At 40.8% G+C, this 18,378-nt stretch overlaps 2 protein-coding genes across 2 annotated transcripts; one reads left to right on the top strand and one right to left on the bottom strand.

The window, feature by feature from the left end:
* The first annotated feature begins 1,401 nt into the window (after positions 1-1,401).
* Positions 1,402-11,477, top strand: RFXAP (regulatory factor X associated protein). Its single transcript, XM_015473814.3, has 3 exons — positions 1,402-2,183; positions 7,577-7,684; positions 10,009-11,477. Exons 1-3 carry the CDS (start codon positions 1,689-1,691, stop codon positions 10,117-10,119), a joined length of 714 nt encoding a protein of 237 aa, XP_015329300.1. The 5' UTR covers positions 1,402-1,688; the 3' UTR covers positions 10,120-11,477.
* Positions 4,427-7,271, bottom strand: LOC101904963 (protein SET-like). Its single transcript, XM_005213755.4, has 2 exons — positions 7,227-7,271; positions 4,427-5,536 (listed from the first exon to the last, which is right to left on the bottom strand). The coding sequence occupies exons 1-2, from the start codon at positions 7,269-7,271 to the stop codon at positions 4,934-4,936; spliced, it is 648 nt and encodes a 215-aa protein (XP_005213812.1). The 3' UTR covers positions 4,427-4,933.
* Positions 11,478-18,378: the final 6,901 nt, after the last annotated feature.

Below are 18,378 nucleotides of genomic sequence, written 5' to 3'. Positions count from 1 at the left end.
TGAAGCTCACAGAGATTGTCACTAACTAGCCCTGGTCACACAGGACAGTGCCACCCAGGTCGGTCTATTTCAAAGCTTCTTCCTCTCCTTAAAATGTAGCTGGTTTTAGCAACTACTACAGGCATCAACCAGTAGCCATCAACACTGGGGCAAGACCCTCCACCACAGCCGGCTTCCATCAACTACCTCTAGTCACATGAAAAGACTAACTTGCTGAAGGCTCAGATGATAGTTAATAATTTTTTTTAGAAATAAAATGTTTTTAAAAAAAATTTTTAATGTAATTAAGACCTACCCACATAGCAACATCCAAACACTTTCCTGTGAACAGATTTATCATTTGTTGGGTAACCACTGCTTTCCTTTCCAATGGGTGGAATGGGAACTCTGACTAGAGAAGGAGGAAGAAAAAAAAGGAGAGAGCACATCTACCTGACAGTTTTGCTAAGGGCAAGGAAGGATCCGATTTGACTGAGTCCAGATTCAGTGACCAGCAATTGCATAACAACTGGTAGGAATGATAGATCATTGTCTTTCTAACGTTTGCCATTTGATAATCATATTCACACATTCCCGTCACTATAGTTCGTGAAAACTGTACTGAAGACTTACCTTAGAGGTCTTAGCAAAGGCCACGTGCTGTGCGTCCTCAGTCACCAACGACTCTTTGCGACCCCCTGGACTAGCCCATCAGGCTCCTCTGTTTCCTGGATCTTCCAGGCAAAAATATTGGAGTGGGTTGCCATTTCCTCCTCCAGAGGATCTTCCCAACCCAAGTCTCCTTTGTCTCCTGCATTGGCAGGCGGATTCTTTACCACTGAGCCGCCTGGGAAACCCAAAGACCACGCATTTTAACCAATTTCCAAGAAAGAAAAAGGTTTCAAGAGTAAACCATTTAGTTCTCCACAGAAATACATCCCGGCCCGGGTCTGGTTCACTCCTTCTCCTCCGTGGTACCATTTTCACATCGGCCGCCTCTGCCTTCACTGACTGCTATCTAGTGGGGCCTGGTCGTGACACGGCCACTGCTCAGCCTCTCAGCTCCCATTCCTGTCAGAGTGGGGTGAAATATTATAATGCAGTCCTGATGCCGCATAAGAAGGCTCATGAACAATGTGAATTTACACTGTGGAGTTTCAGTAAAAAAAAAAAAAAAAAGTGCTTCGAAACATTTAGGCAGAGTCGGTTCCAGTCAAAAAGCGCGGCCAGGCCCAGCTCCTCAAAACCTCAAGGGCAGGCAGCACCAGACGCAGGACAGAGCGCCACGCAGCAATCTCCCGCCACCGCGAATCGCACATGCGCAGTCAGCCCCTCGGGCGACTGCTCAGCCCCACCCCTCAGAGACGCAGGGTTTCCTGAAGCCACGGAGCGTAGAGACGCTCACGCGCCGGCGGCAGACGCGCAGGCGCAGTGGGGGGCTATCGCGGAGCCCTCTCGGGTGTTTCTCGCGGTCCAGGGAAGCTGGTTTGCTAGGTGCAGTTGGGCCCGTCAGGTGCTGAAAGGCCGGGCTCGTGGATCCCCAACACCTAAGTCTCAGCAGCACGGAGGTTCAGGGTGTCACCGAAGGCGCGGGGCCGGGCGCCGCCAGCGGCGCGCTCCGCCCCGGAGCCCCCGCCCCTGCACCGGGCCAGGCCCTGACTCCAGCCCCCGTCCCGGGCGCCTCGGCCTCGCAGTTCGCTCTTCTGGTGATGCACCCCTGTGGAGGGCAGGATGAAGCCGCGGCCGAGGGCGTCCTGCGGCCGGCTCCGGCCCTGGGGGGCATCGGCGGGCCCGGCAAGCCCGTTCGGTACCTGTGCGAAGTGGCGGGGGATGGCGAGGAGGAGGCGGGGGAGGACGAGGCCGACCTGCTGGACACCTCGGACCCCCCGGGAGGAGGCGAGAGCACAGCCAGTTTGGAGGATCTGGAGGACGAGGAGACCCACTCGGGGGGCGAGGGCGGCGGCGGGGGAGCCCGGAGACGGGGCAGCGGTGGTGGCGGCGGCGGCGGCGGCCTGAGCAAGACATGCACGTACGAGGGCTGCAGCGAGACCACGAGCCAGGTGGCCAAGCAGCGCAAACCGTGGATGTGCAAGAAACACCGCAACAAGATGTACAAGGACAAGTACAAGAAGAAGAAAAGCGACCAGGCCCTGAACTGCGGTGGGGCCGCCGCGGCTGGCAGCTCAGGAAACGTCAAACTGGAGGTATGGCCTGGGGTCTGGGGGAATGGGAGGTGAAAAAAGAGACCCAACTCCTGCCGCAGACCGCAGCTTCAGCGCCTGCCCACCGGCTCCCAAAGGGGCCGGGTTTCCGTGGCTGGACTTGTGGCTGAAAGTTAGCGAGTGCTTGCCCTCAAAAAGTTTATGCAGACGTAGGCAAGCCTGAACAGTTTTGGTACACCCTTGTAGAGATGAGTAAATTTCGATGAAAATGGTGTGACATGGTAGCAAAGCTGTAATTTCAAAGATCTGGGATATGGGCTGGAAGGGCAGGTAGTAAATTGAGCTGATTCATCACTGGAGGAGTAGGCAAAGAGCATTAGGAACCCAACTGAAATCGGTCCTTTAGAGAAGGTAATCTCTTCCTTTTTTCACTACCCTATTCTCAGTATCCTTTTCTTGAGTATACCTAATCTTAGTACCCTGTTCTCAGCACCTTTCCACTAGCTAAAGTGGAAAAAAGAGTACTTTGGTTAGTATTCTTTGTGTTATATTCTTAATCTTATCTCAGTACTCTGTTCTTATTAATAGTGCTTAGTTCTGTTCTAGTGTCTTTCTCTCAGTTAACTTTATTTTTAATACTCCAGTTCTCAGTAAATAAGCATCTCTCTTATTCAAGAATGAAAGTAAGGGTAGTCGTTTGACCCTCTGTTCCAAAGGTACTCATTCACTTCAGAATTCTTTACAGACTGAGAAGATGATACACTTCTTTTCAGGAAGGAAATGTTTTACCTGTAACCACTTTCTTTTTCTTTCTTTCTTTTTTTAATTGTCAAGCATTTACACCTACAGTTTGAGGAAAATACATAAAAGGCAAGTAGATACCTGAATTAGAATCTCTCCATCCAATCCCTACAAAAAGAAACTTAAATTTTTTCCTATTCTGAAATAACTTGCATGATTTCTTAGGAAAGAGAATTTCTATACTCAACAAATAATAGCCATTTACTTAAAGGACACTATCAGTTTGAAGAATCAGAAGCTCTAAGTCTTTGTTGAACTGAGTGGAAAGAAAAGAACTAACGGCAACAGTCAGGATACAATAAGGGCCAACTGTAAGTGCTGCTTTCTTTAGTAGTGGAGAGGATAGATCACTGTAGGCTGAGATATTCTAGAAAGGCTTTGCAGAGAAAATGCAACTCAGTATAAGCTAGAAAGGACGGCTAATAGTTTGTGTTTATCAGCTCAGTTTCTTATATGCCAGGCACAGTGCTCAGCTATAAATGGAGTCTCACCCCCTTCAGCAGTGAGATAGATACTTTACTTTCCATAAGTGGAAGCTGAGGCAAAGAGAGGTTAAGTAACTTGGCCCAGATCATGCAGCCAGCAAGTACTCAAACCCAAGCAGTCTGGTTCTAGAACCTTCAGTCTTATCCCCATGCTATCCTGCTTCCCTAGAATTTTGGTGGTAAAAAGAAAGAGAAGCACGTCTTAGTAAAGGAAGGAGAAGTGGGAATACAGGAGCTACTTTTCGGAAGACTAAAGTGGAGTATCTGTGTGGTAAATTCACAAAAGATAAATTTGGAAAGAGTTTGAAGCCAGTTTTTGTATGATACTGAATGCCAGGCATTGGGATTTGAATTTGGAGGCTTCAAAAGAAAGTTCCTAGTTAGGCAGTAACAAGGGCTCCTATTGTAATGGTGTGGGTTAAAGTCAAGGGCCTCTAGATGTAGAGATTTTTAGGAGATAGCTATAGAAGGACTGGTAGGTGGTGACGGGGTGTGCTGCCATAGTATGAGTAGCAAGATTAGAAATTAAGGTATTTAAAAATCAGTATTCCTTAAAAAAAATAAAAATCAGTATTTCTGACACAAATCAAGGTTAAATGAGGAACAGATGTATATAATGTTTATTTATTTATTTTTTCTTTGTGTACACATTTAGTTTTATTATAACAAAGCAACTTGTACACTTTTAACGTTTAAAACTGAGCATCATCTTTCCTTTCCAGTGAAACAAAAAGAAAAATTTAAAAATAAACAGGAACAAAATTACAATAGAGAATGTCAATTGCAAATAAGATCCTACAGGTTCTGCTGATTCTCCCATCGAGTGGCAGGGCTCAAGTCATCATTAGGAGAGAATTTTATTTTAAAAGTGTCATCTTAAACTGCAAGGATGTCCATTAAACATCACAATTAAACATGCCAAAGAAGAAGCCATGTTGTCAAAATGCCCACTTAACCCACCCAAACATCTCAAACCCACCCTTTGCTGACCTTCTATAACCCCATTTTTTTAAGTTTTTTTTTTTCTTTTTTTAAACAAGAGAAAGTAGACAGATACATGTTGGTAAATGCTAACTGTCCATATTCACATAGAAACACAGTGTAATCTCTGAGCCCAATATACAGAGAAAGGAGGAAAAAAGCTAGAATTCTATGCACTACTACACAGGGGCCTAGCACCCTCCAGCTTCCAGCAGAGCTAAGGGAGCAGAAGGTTTTTCTTTTTTTCCCACAGAGCATGGTGGTGTTGATTCCATAGTTTTTGTTGAGACAGGAAGGGATAAAAATGAATTTGGAACAGAAAGGGGTAGAGATTCTTGTCCCACTGAATTCTGCTCAAGGTATTTCCCCCCCCAAATAAGTTGTGAACCATGGTATAAAGGAGAAAAGAGACCTCAAAAACAGCGCGACTGACCACAAGAGGAGGAAAAAAAAAAAAAAAAAGACTGCAACTTGCTCCCAGGGACTGGAGAAAATTAAAAAAGGTTGGAATCCATCAGTGTTCCATTAGTCATCTTCTCCTTCATCTTCCTCTCCTTCCTCCCCCTCATCATCATCTTCATCTTCTTCACCTTCATCCTCATCCCCTTCTTCATCAATGTCTTCCAATCCTTCTTCCTCTTCGTCGTCGTCGTCATCCTCTTCTCCTTCCCCTTCCTCATCATCCATGTCAGGAACCAAGTAGTACTGTAATGGATTTGGCCAAATATCATCTTTGATGACCTCTCCTAACTCATCTGCACCTGCATCAGAATGATCAGTAAACCAGGTGAAGCAGCTTTCTGGTTCCTCATGCTGTCTCTTCCTGCTGGCTTTATTCTGTGTTTGACTTGATCGTTTCGTCAAATCCTTTCCAGATTTCCATTTGATTTCAGTGGACTTTGAAGATGGATCACCACTCTCATTCAGATGAAATTCTTTGGAGAGAATTTTATTTTCGAAGTAAGGGTTTTCATCAAAATAAAAATCTATTCTGTAACCTGATTTAATGTCTTCAAATTCTGTCTCTTCAACTCTTGTCAAATAATGCAGTGCCTCTTCATCCTCCTCCCCAAGCAGTGCAGACACTTGTGGATGGTTAACAGATGTTATAATGTTTAGTCCATGTATCTAAAAATGGTGCTGTGTGAGTGACACAGAAAGGAACCAGGGATGAAAGCAGTGACCTGTGGGATTGATTATTATCATAAAATGTCTAAGAACACTGTCATTTGGAAGAAGCAGTAGAGTTATTTTGCATAGTTCTGAAGTAACCAGGACTCAGGTGAGTCACAAGGGTTATGTGTTTCAGCCCAACCTAAGGAAATGCCACCTAAACGTTAGTTACTCAAAACCAAATCAGTTCAGTTCAGTCCCTCAGTCGTGTCTGACTCTGCGACCCCATGGACTGCAGCACACCAGGCCTCCCTGTCCATCACCAAATTCTGGAGTTTACTCAGACTCGTTGTCCTTTGAATCGGTGATGCCATCCAACCATCTCATCCTGTGTCGTCCCCTTCTCCTCCCGCCTTCAGTCTTTCCCAGCATCAGGGTCTTTTCCAATGAGTCAGTTCTTCGCATTAGGTGGCCAAAGTATTGGAGTTTCAGCTTTAGCATCAGTCCTTCCAATGAATATTCAGGATGGGTAGCCTCAAAAATTGGTAACTCCTTAGAACAAAAAGTGTTGACGATTTCTATAATTCCAGCACTTGCAGAAGTTAGGACTGGATGACTGAAGGTTATTTTCACTGCAAGCTTCTATGATTTTGTCTTACTAACATTCTGAAAGTATTAATGCACAGTGATGTGTGTGAGGTGGTGAGAATACGGGAACTCCACGTCAATTTCAACATCCCATTTCTAGTGCACATAAGAATCAATCAGTCCCATAAGTAGTTAATCTTGTGGGGAGAGAGAAAGAAATTATTTTTGTTTTCTCTGAGTATTAGAGTCTCCTTTTTACAGGTGTGTGTGTGTGTGTGTGTATTTGTGAGGCTTAAAATGTTTAGGGGTTGAATTTTTTTTAACATTAAATTGATAAACTTCTCATAGTGAAAGAGATAAGGCGAATAGTCTAATAGATAACTCAGAAACCAGTAGAAAGAAAGTCAAAGGATTTCCCTGGTGGTGCAGTCGTTAAGACTCTGCACTTCCAATGCAGGGAGCATGGATTTGATCCCTGGCTGGGGAACTAAGATCCCACATGGCATGGCCAAAAATAAATAAAATAAAATTGGAAACGTTTTAAAAAAAAAGATCAAGAGAAAAAAACAGCTTAACATCTAAATAATCTTTAGATGAAGAGCAGAATAAGAGTAAATTTATACAAGGCATGGCTTATGTGACTTTATATTTGTCAGAATTTTTGTATATAGTCAGCATTTTATAAGAGTCAGAATGTTTCAGTAAACTTAACATTTTGTTGGCCAGGAAAATTGTAAGTATTTAAGATCCTACCAGGTAACTGGGGGAACATAATTGGTAGTAAGTGCTGCTGATTTTGAGTAAGGATGCCTCAGGGTATGGTGTGATTTCAGGACTACCTGTTTTGTCTATACCGGTGGCAAGAGATTACTTACACCAGTGCTTCTCAGTCTTTTCAAAGCCAGTTTGTCATTTTTCTCCTGGTGACTTCCAAATTTTGAAATCTTTGTGTATCAATTGCTTTTCTTTAAGTAATATTTTACTGCCCACCCCATTTTTTGGTTGGTGGTGGTTGTTGTTTGTTGGGCAAAAAAAGCAGTGAAGAGTGTTTCATTAGCACTATATAAATGGCCTTTGCATTCACATACTCCATCCAAAGGCAGGCAGACAATTTGACCTGGATAGCTTTATCTGAAGACAGTGTTCCGTTTCCACTTGGCATTGTTTTGTAATGTTGAAAATCGCTCACAGCTATTAAAATAGGTCCCCTTCCTCTACCCCTGCCCCTCTGTTGATTTTTGAGAACTTCTGGAGACTGAAGATCCCAGATTGGAAATTCTGGATGGTGAGGGAGTGAGGCGTGTTATGTAATGTCAATACTTTGCCTAGTGACTTAAAGAGGGACTTTCCCAAAGGCTCCCAGGAACTGGGCAATAAGGAAGAGAAGCAAAGCATCATTGAAATGCCTGTAATCATGGATTATTATATCAACTCTTAATCCTATTTGCATTTTGTCTTTTATCGCAGGAAAGTGCAGACAACATACTCTCCATTGTAAAACAAAAAACGGGATCCTTTGGAGATCGACCTGCAAGACCTACCCTTTTAGAACAAGTGTTAAATCAAAAAAGACTGGTAAATATCTGTTTGTACAGTAGTTCCAAACCTGACACATTTGTTTGTTATAAATGAAACTGTTCAACTTTTGAGATTTTTAAGCTGGTTATCACAGTTATAACTCTGCCTCTGCCAGTATACATTGGAATCTCATAAAGACAAAATTACGGAGAAAATATAATTTCAGTTCAATTCAGTCGCTCAGTCGTGTCCAACTCTTGGCAACCCCATGAATTGCAGCACGCCAGGCCTTCCTGTCCATCACCAACTCCCAGAGTCCACCCAAACCCGTGTCCATCGAGTTGGTGATGCCATCCAGCCATCTCATCCTTTGTCGTCCCCTTCTCCTCCTGCCCTCAGTCTTTCCCAGCATCAGGGTCTTTTCACGTGATTCAGCTCTTCGCATGAGGTGGCCAAAGTATTGGAGTTTCAGCTTCAACATCAGTCTTTTCCAATGAACACCCAGGACTGATCTGCTTTAGGGTGGACTGGTTGGATCTCCTTGGAGTCCATGGGACTCTCAAGAGTCTTCTCCAACACCACAGTTCAAAAGCATCAATTCTTCAGCACTCAGCCGTCTTTACAGTCCAATTCTCATATCCATACATGACTTTTAGCTACATAAAAATGAATACTGTAGTAAAAAAATGGCAGCATAAAAATAAAAATGCAAACTTGAAAATAACAGGAAAAAGAGTTGCAATAAATATATAAAAGATGATGTTTGATACGGTTGACATTTTTCTCATACAGATTGATGAAGAATTTTGCCCTCAATACATTGCAAAAAAAATATAAACGGAAAAAAGCAGAAATGCTTCCCTTATATGATATGGAAATGTATTTCATATCAGTAAAAAAATCACATAATAAACAGTTCAATAAGTGAAAATTATTTAAATGATAAAACACAGTGATGTTGAGGACTCCCATGAAAGGGACTCTCATTCTGATGGCATCTTACATTAGTACAACACTAATATAATATTTATTATAATATTAATAAAAGAAAGCAGTTGGACAGTCTGTATCAAGAGTCCTTAAAATGGTCATTCCTTCACTCAGAAATCATTTTACTGTGAAGACATACGCAGGAAATGAATCCTAAGTATAGATAAAGTTAAGCGTAAGGACATTCCCAGAAATGTATTTATCACAAATAGTAAAATAGTAATTTAAACAACTTCATTGTTCAGTAGCCTCATAACAGCTAAGTAGACTGTTGTACATTTACTTAATAAAGGTTGGGCAGTCTTTACAAGAGTTGGACACGACTGAAGTGACTTAGTGGGCATGCATGCATTGGAGAAGGAAATGGCAACCCACTCCAGTATTGCCTGGAGAATCCCAGGGACAGAGGAGCCTGGTGGGCTGCCGTCTGTGGGGTCGCACAGAGTTAGACAGGACTGAAGCGACTTAGCAGCAGCAGCAGCAGTCTTTACGAATAAATTTTAAACAAAAGCATTTAATAAATAGGAAATATACTATGCCGTAATGTTAAATTTTAAAATCAGTATTTAATGATGGTACTTCCATCTTATTTGGTTTATCTTGTTCAGTATATTCGGTTCAGTTCCTGGCATGTTGTGATTCATGGGGTCGCAAAGAGTTCAGTATATTAGGCTCAAGGTTTTTCTTATCAATTTATATAAATACTTTAATAAAAACAGTCTTATATTTGTTATGTGAGTATAACTATATTTAAAAATGGTCAATGTATAAAACTTATTAGTTCTTTTAGAGCAGTTGTATTTCTTTTCTGAACTTTTAGTAGCGTGCTAATATTAGTTTTATTATACATGTATACCTATATTTAAACACACATACCTATACACACAATCATACATCATTTTTAATTTCTTCCAAAAGACTTAGTGAGCTAGTGGGAGGAACTTGAGCTCCAGTACTTGTCAAAAATGTATATGTTTCTAAACTGGAATTTTAACTGCCATGTTTACATGGGGTATCTTTTCATTTCCTTTTTTTTTTTCCCCTTGCTGTAATCTTGGGCCAGCGCTCTTTTTGGCCCTTAGGTTTCATAAAGAGTATACATGCTGGCATATCATAAAAGCATTTCCTTTGTGTGCAAAGTCACCAATAAAATCAGGCTTCCCACATGAGTTTTAGATTTTAGTATTTGATGCATGATACCAGATTTTATTATTATTAGTTTGAAGTTTAACTGCAGTACATCAAATGAAGAAATGAATTCAGTTCAGGAATTTTTTTTGTAAGTATATTATATCGGGTATAAGGATATAGCAGAGTAATTTTACAGCATGAATACAATCTCATAAGAATACTGCTATTAATAAACATATTTTCTCTTTCTCCTTTTTAAGTCATTACTAAGAAGTCCAGAAGTGGTGCAGTTTTTACAGAAACAGCAGCAGCTATTAAATCAGCAAGTTTTGGAACAAAGACAACAGCAGTTTCCAGGAACATCGGTGTGAGGAAATTTATTAAGAAGATCTACACGTTTTTTATCTTACTGTAGTAGACAGACGGACATATTTTTATACTACAGATAAATGGAGTAAGACATGCCAGCAGATGGTAAACATTTTCCTGTGAATGTATGTGTGCATTTGGAGACAAATAAGCATTGCACATTGTGCGTCTAGTCCTTTCAGATCACCATGGATTTGAGGAAATCAGCTTATCTTTCCAGGGTAGTATTTAAATACAAGGTTTTTTTTAAAAAAACTAAGTTTCTCTTCAGTCATTGTTACTGAAGGTAATACAGCAGTTGCTTTCTGTGGAAGTCATGAAGTTAATAGATATTAATCTTGGATCATCTAACCAGTGGTTCTCATCAAGGGGCAATCCATGGCAGTACAAGGGCCAGCCAGCCATCCAGTTGGAAATGGATGGGTATGTTTTGTCACGGTGACCTTGAAAACTTGCTGTTTTTTAGTGAGTGGGCCAGGAATGCTAAGTGTCTGAAATGGTCCCCCACAGTTCAGAATTATCTTACACTCGGTGCCAATAACCCTCCTCTTAAGAAACACTGAGAGCTCTTTGTGTTGATAAAATGTAGTTAGGGCACCTGGAGTTGGGTTCTCATAATAACCTTTTCTTTCCGGTTAAGACTGGAGCTGTCAAGGTGGTAAGCATATTTTTTATGTGTAAAGAAAGGGATCATTATTAAATATCTGAGAGAGTAGGATGTGCACCTCTTCTCAAAGACGTGCTGGTAAAACCCAGGAGGGATTAACTAAGTACCCTGGAATGAGTGCGCCTCCTAGAGTCGGCCTCTCTGCTTCTATCAGTGTTCTCTTTTAAAGCAAACAACTTTTGTGTACTGAATTTGTGAACAGTACAAACGTATGTCCTCTTACCAGTGTCAGAACAAAACTACTTTTTTATACTCATTTCTTTTTCAAAAAGAGATCCCCAAAATAACACTCCAGCATTTTTGTCAGAAGATCGTATTATTCCTAGATAATGTTCAGAGAGTGATGGGCAATCTGGATAGATACTTTTTTCTTGTATTTTCTCCTAGTAAAACTTTTAAAAGGCAAAGCTTACCAATAAGAGTGCCAAATCAAATGTCAAGAAAGTATTTCTAGTGTTAGAATAATAAGTGCATAGGCCTGAAAGTTAAAACTGTGCAGAAAGTTGTTACAGTCTCTTGAGTTTTAAGCTATGAAATATATATCAAGTTGAAATTTAGTCATGAATGTTCTAAGATAACCTTAAGGAGAGAAGGAATCTTTTTGTTGACTTTTTATATCTGTTTTTATACCTGCATATCTGTGCAGAAACACTTTTACCAGAATTACTCATTAAAGTCATTATCGACCTTTGAGTTGTCTGATTCACTAATTCTCTTCTTCAGTTGCTCTACACCAGATGCAGAGGAATTCATTTACATTTGTTATCCACTGTTCGCTTGTTTTCTTAATTGTGGAGCTGGGAGCTTTTTTTGAATCCCTAGAGTATAAGTTAACATCTGTAGTTAAAAAGCAGCTTATCCTTCTTCAAGTGAAACAGGATGAGGAAATTAGAAAGTAATAGGTCAGTAAAAGCTGAAGGAACTTAAAATATATTAAAAGAAAGGAACTACTTAATATATAAAAAACAATCAAGTTTTTACTTATTTGGGGTAGGTTTATTGCCGTTTGCCCCCAACTTTGTTTTACCCCTCCATGTATGTGTAACTTTTGTAATGTGGCTTCACTGTTCGTCCCACTGAGGGGTTGAGTTTATTTATCCTTTAAATCTGGAGAACTGGCCTTGTGTGTGTATCCTTGGATGGCCTCAGGGAGCAGAGACACCATCCTAGCCTGGGACCCCCTGTTTTGGACTGCTGTGTGAGAGGCAGTAGATCTTGTATTTCTTGTATCTGCCATGGTTATTCAGGTGTTCTGTGACATCCAGCCAAACCAATATCCTCAATAATATTAGTATTATCCTCAGTAATACTGTATGTAAGAGGGTTGATGAGCAGCATTGAAGATTTGGTCTGGAAACCAGGAACCAATAATGGCAATCTGCAATCAGGTGACAGTTTCACAGGGCTCCAACAGACATAGAGGAAGAACGATAAATTGCAAGCCTGAGCTCAAATTCATTTAGTGGAAGAAGTGGAGGAAGTTAGGTTGCTTTTGTGAGAGTACTCAGTAATGGGAGCTAGAGTTCTTGCTGAACAGAGAAGAAATGAGGCCAACAGGAAGTGGAGTTTACTATGACATTGCAGAGCAAGTGTAGGAAGAATCCGAGAACACGGGGTACTTCATCTAGGAAACTAGCAGTACTCATTACAATGAGTTAGCAACTGCCCCAGTCTTTATAACACTCTGTAACAGTGAGTATATCAATAACTCAAGCTTCTTTATGCCTTGGTTCTAAGACCATTCCCAGACTTCCACTTGAAGAGTGGGATTTGGAGGGATTGAATAAACAAGCCTGTAGGATTTAGTGGCAAGTAAATAACTCAGGGATGGCTCTCAACTCAGGGAGAAACCCACAGGGCTTTGCTTCAGCTCATCAACCAGCAGCTCTAGTGCACCACCAAAACTTGTTGACAAGCAATCAGAAAAGGAAAGGGAAAGAAAGAAAACGATGAAACAGATGTTTTGCATCAGAAGTAGTTAATCCAAACAAGATGGTCTTCAAAAGAGGTGTCCATCAAAGATTGTATTAATCAAAAATTGTGAGGGGACTACAGTTAGTTTTGAATAGGCAAAAACAAAAGATCATAAATAATGTTACCAAAATTATATGTAAATGTATAATTAAATGCTCATGCAAGCTCATATGCAAAATTGGAAGTGGTAAAGGAAAATTGGGTCACTGGTGTCATGGGGTAGAAGAATGGGGTGTTCAGTGGTTGGGAGATCTTTTATCAAAATAATCCTTTGAACGCGTAAATTTTTACCACGCACAGATGACTCTTTCCAAAGTGTTTTTGTTATTACAAACTGAAGTCCTATTACAAAGTGAAAACAGTAGATAGGCTATGCTTTTTCCTTGGCTTTCTAGTTCAGTTTATAGAAAGAAATATGTTTTTACTGCCAAATCTGTATTTCTGAATATGTAGCACTTATTTATTGTGAGAGTCCCCTCTGAGAGTTTCTTCCCATCCATGTGAGATCTTAGTTTCCTGATCAGGGATTGAACTCTGGCCCCCTGCATTGGGAGCATGGAGGCTTACCCAGGGAAGTCCCTGGTAGAAGTTCTTTTCCTCGCATTTCTACCAGCAGTAGGAATTGCTGTTCTTTTTTTTTTTACCTCTTGCCTTTCTGATAGCTATATTACTGTTGACTGTTGCATTTACTAGCATTTCCATGAATCCTGGTAAATTTGAGAACCTTTTCCTATGCTTATTGGCTACTTAGATTTGGCTCTTCGCTCCATTAGCTAGTCCTGTCTTTTGTCTATTTTTTTCCATTAGCCTCCTTTTTTCCTAAAATGTGCAAAAAGTCTGGTGACTGTTACGAAAATGAACCCTGTCATTTTTCTTTTTTCATGTCTAACATTGGTGTATTTACCTTTTTATGGTATCTCTTGCCCATGTGGGTTTTCAAATTTTGAATATTTGGACATATCTGACACTTCTTTTATGGCTTTTGGTTTAAAAGGTCTCAATTTGGGATCTTTGACGTGATTGTTGATTTAAAACTTCCTGTTTCTTTTTCTAGAATTAGAAAATGTAATTAGTACAGCTGTGGGCAGGTAGTCCTGATTTCCTTTGTGTAACTAATTGACATGGAAATTTTAGTATTCCTATCATCATTACCCCCTCAGTTTCTAACTTTATGTAGCTATGAAAATGAGTATTATAATCATGATTACAGATGTTGTTGAATGGTGCATGCATTAAGACTGCATTCAGATAGTCTAGCTTATGATTTAGAGATGGGCTGAACTCTCATTTGTTGAGCAGACTTGTTTCACTGTAGAAAAAAATTATTATTAAAATACTAATTAAAATGCTGCTTTTACTGAGTTTAAACTGAATATTTTCAGAACTTTTTAGTGAAAATACTTGACATGTTTAATAATTGAGTTGATCTCATCTTCTAATCAGGACATGGGCTGCTTTTCCCTGTTCTCCTTATGTTATATTGCTCCACCCTCCAAATAATCATTTGTATTATTCTAATGCAGCAAAGGTAAGCTTTTATTATTATAAACTGCAGCAAATTAAATGATACTTTCTATTCATAGCTTTACCCTAGTAATACAGAAATGCATGCAGCCTTTCTTACAATGTAGTCATTGAGCACAGATACTGATTTTCATTAGCTGTTTGTAGTTTGGGCTTAAAAGGGCCCAAGAGTATATGCAGCAGGAAAGCAAAATCAGAGAGCTAAGGAAAACAAGCATAAAAGAAGTAACAACTAGTGAGATTTTCTATCTGTTTTCCTCTCTTATAATTGCAGTCTGGGTCGTTTACTGTCTTTGGTTGGAGACCACTGTCCACTGTTAAGATTTTATAGTGGTTGCCTTTGAAAATCTAATAAGGAGCAGGGTATATTAACATCAGATATTTGCACAAAATTATATTACTGTTTATTGAGGTAATATATTAAGTAAAATACACATACTTAGGTGTACTTCACCATCATGTTGATTAGGATCATCTCTGTGGGTGGCAGGTGAGGGTTAATTGTGACAGCATTATTTTCTTTCAGAAAATGAGTCTTAGAGAAAGCCATATATTTCTAAGATCACCCAAAGTTGTCTGCCAGTATGGAAGCTCCATGTCGTACTCAGGGACCCTGTTTCCAGGCTCCTGTGATGCTTGCAGAGCTGGCCTTTCCTTTCTAAAAGACCCTTCAGGGCTCTGACACCCTGCTTTTTGTGCCAGTGAGTGGACCCTCCTGGGGTCAGGGGTCTGCCAATGTGAGAAAAGCCAAGCCTCCCTCCCTTATCCAGGTACCTTTCTTTCTTCATGCCCAAATGCTCCGTGGCCATGTTTCCTGTGTCTCTTCTTTTTCCTATTCACCCCTTTAGCACCAGCAACCATCAGAATTGCCCTTTGCTCCCTAGTCGCAGACATTCACTACCTTTAAATGGTGTATAAAGTCCATCTAAGACCTTGAACATTTCCTGCTTTGTTAGCAATTGGAAAATGACCACAGCCCCTGCCCAGGCCAGGCACTGCCTATTCTGAAGGGCAATGAGAATTTAAGACCAAAACTCACTGAGTAACTCACAGGTACCCAGTTTGGAGAGGAGGGCTGGGTGTTTTGGGGCCAGCAGAGCGCTGGGCTCTAGCCTCTTCTCCAGCCACAAGATGAAGCCTGGGATCACCGTGGTGCTCCCCACCACGTGGGTCCTCAGAGGCCAGTGCTGCCTAACTGCCTGCACTGTGCCCTCACTGGACAATGCCAGGGCTCACCTCTGGTGTTAGTAACAGGAGCCAGGAATTGAATGCTTAACCTCTAGCAACCAAACTGGCAAGCCTTCCCACAGAGCCTGAAAAAGAAGAGTATTTTGAACACAGATCTCTTAAACAGCTGTTGCAGTGGCAGAGCAGATGGAGCCAGGGTAGTGTTCAGAACCAAAATAGCAGTTGTATCACAAATTACAGGTGCTTCCAAACAGGCTTGCCTGCACTTTGTGACAAGAAGCCGCTCTTCCCACCTGAGGGTTCAGGACGAACCAGAGACAGAGCTGCATGAGCTTCCCGCACGTTGATGGCGACTGTGTCAGTTATCTAGCACACCACCCCGAAGCATAGTGGTTCACAATAATCACCTCCCCTGCAATAGTGTTAAGGGTTGGCTGAGCTTACTAGAAGGCTTCTGGTGGTCAGGCTCAAGGGTATCTCCTTGAGGAGGGATTCAGGTGAGGGCACAGCTGTGGTTGGTAACATTCAAGACGCTTTATCCTCAGGTCTCAGCGAACTGGGGGCCCACTCCAGGCCAAATCCAACCCACAGTTCATTTCTGTACTGCCACAGGCTAAGAATAGTTTTTACATTTTTAAACGGTTGGAAAACCAAAAGAAAAATCATCTCGTGACATGTGAAAATTACATGAAATTCACATTTCGACATCTGTAAGATTTCACTGGCACAGAGCCACCCCTGGCCACATACATAGTTTATGGCGGCTTTTGCACTGTGGTGGCAGAATTGTGTAGTTACAAGCGGAAAATTTTTACTATCTGGCCCTGGATGGAAAGTCTTCTGACCCCTACTCCTAAGTGTCTCTCTACAGACAACTTCATTAACCATCAGTGGGTTATTTTGAGAATGTTTAGTTTTTTTCTTTCTAAATGATGAGGCCAGAGAGAATCCAGCTTGTCACTTGCAAGCATTATCTCCAAATAATGTACTGCGTGCAGGTGTGAGTAATTTGGGGCTTAAAACAACCGTGCATATAATTTTCATTATATTTACTCCATCTTAACATCATCTTTCAGATTACTGGAGTAAATCTGAGGCCACAGTTAACATTTTTATCAGATGTATGCAAATAATAGAACCATCTATGATGATCATACAGAGATAAACATTCAGAAGTGTTATCTTCTTTATATGCCATGTTGACTTATTCTATGAGAATTCTTATGCTTCTTTACTCAAATTCACATTCTGAAAATAAATGCTTAGAATAGAAATGATTTTAACAATTTTAACTGTCAAAGCTGCCTTTCCTTGCTGCTACTGTACAGCTGAGTATTTGCAAACTAAGTCATAAGCATGCTTCTGTCTTCCCCACCAGCTGCAGCATGGTCACCAGACATGCAGTTGGAAGCTTGCGATTATTTTTATTTTGGGAAGAAATTAAATAATTGCTGATTTTAAAAAAGGAATCAGAAACAAATACCATTTCTGCCTTCATAATGGGAACCCCAAATGCCTTTCTAAACAAACAACAGCTGGAAAATGCTGAACACAGAATCCTTGCCTTTAAAAAGTTCCCGGCCTTGTAGAGATGAATGGACAAGAAGACATTATGGTATAGGGATTGGTAGTGGATCGTTGATGAGCACAAATTACGATGGGGGCACAGAGACTGGGCACCTAAGCTGGTCTAGAAATGTCTGGGAGCCTTGCTAATGGGAACCAATGGGAAGGAAGGCAAGGTGGATCAGCCCAGAGGGTACACACCCAGGCCTGGTGGAGAGCTCATTGCTAGGCCCTCCAGCAGCCTGTCCCAGCTGATAGCACATTGACCTTTATCAGTTTACTTGTTCATCTTTCTCCACAGACTTGGAAGTTTCTTTAAGGCAGAAACTGTCATCTGTCATTGTTATCTGCAGTGCCTGCCTGGTAGTAACTGATGATCAAGAATCATCTAATAAGTGAATATGTGGAAGTTTCTAGGCTAATGAAAATATTCTGTCTCTTAGGCTAATGTTTAAAGAAAATATTTTATGTCTATACAATGGTATATTTAAAAATATGTACTAGTTTGTGGTTGAAGTGCCAATACCAAATTTTGGATGCAAGAACAGGGTCAGGAAAAATAGGAGATGCAAAGACAAGCAAGACACAATCACTGCTCTCCATAAACTTCCAGCTTAAGTAAGATGAGATGGTTGGATGGCATCATTGACTCAATGGACATGAGTGTGAGCGAGCTCCGGGAGTTGGTGATGGACAGGGATGCCTGGTGTGCTGCAGTCCACAGGGTCGCAGAGTCGGACATGACTAAGCGACTAAACTGACTGAGCCCTCCTCTGTGCACCCAGAATAGCTTGTCTTTCATCTGTTTACATTTTGAATAAAGGGCTCCATTTTTTTAAAAAAAAGAAAACTTTAATCAATAAAAGACCAAGTTTTCTCAAAATACTTACATATTCTACCCCCCCCCCCTCCCCACCGCATTTAGACTGGAAGGAAATTTAATGGAGAGAACAGAAAATTTACATTTTTAGATATTTTCATATTCCTCCTGGATTCCATCTTCATTTGTCCTGAGTTGCCTTTAACACTTTTCTAACAGGTATTATATAGCAATGTACAGATATTTACAGTAATGGTTCATTCCCATATATTGTAATATCACTTAATATTTGCCAATACACAGGAAAAAAAAAGCTTCTATGCATATCCTTTCTAAAATTACTGCAAAATATCAAGGTTCTATATTTTTTTCTACTTTATATACAGTAGTGTATATGTTAATCCAAACCTAATTTATGCCTCCCCTTCCAAGGTTCTATATTTAATGCCAGTTATTCTAAGATGCTTAATTCAAAACTGTTATCTAATTTCTCTATAGGATGTTGGATTTCAAAAAATCCAA

Source organism: Bos taurus, chromosome 12 (assembly GCF_002263795.3).
Source record: "Bos taurus isolate L1 Dominette 01449 registration number 42190680 breed Hereford chromosome 12, ARS-UCD2.0, whole genome shotgun sequence".
Lineage (NCBI taxonomy): Eukaryota > Metazoa > Chordata > Mammalia > Artiodactyla > Bovidae > Bos > Bos taurus.
This window is presented reverse-complemented; position numbering and strand designations above follow the sequence as displayed.

Bases quoted from the DNA above. Each gene is read 5' to 3' on its own strand.
- RFXAP (XM_015473814.3), top strand. From the start codon at position 1,689: ATGCACCCCTGTGGAGGGCAGGATGAAGCCGCGGCCGAGGGCGTCCTG. The intron at 2,184-7,576 runs GTATGGCCTGGG...CTTTTATCGCAG, and splicing joins CAGGAAACGTCAAACTGGAG to GAAAGTGCAGACAACATACT. The intron at 7,685-10,008 runs GTAAATATCTGT...CTCCTTTTTAAG, and splicing joins TGTTAAATCAAAAAAGACTG to TCATTACTAAGAAGTCCAGA.
- LOC101904963 (XM_005213755.4), bottom strand. From the start codon at position 7,271: ATGCCAAGTGGAAACGGAACACTGTCTTCAGATAAAGCTATCCAG. The intron at 5,537-7,226 runs GTCAAATTGTCT...CACCATTTTTAG, and splicing joins CTTCAGATAAAGCTATCCAG to ATACATGGACTAAACATTAT.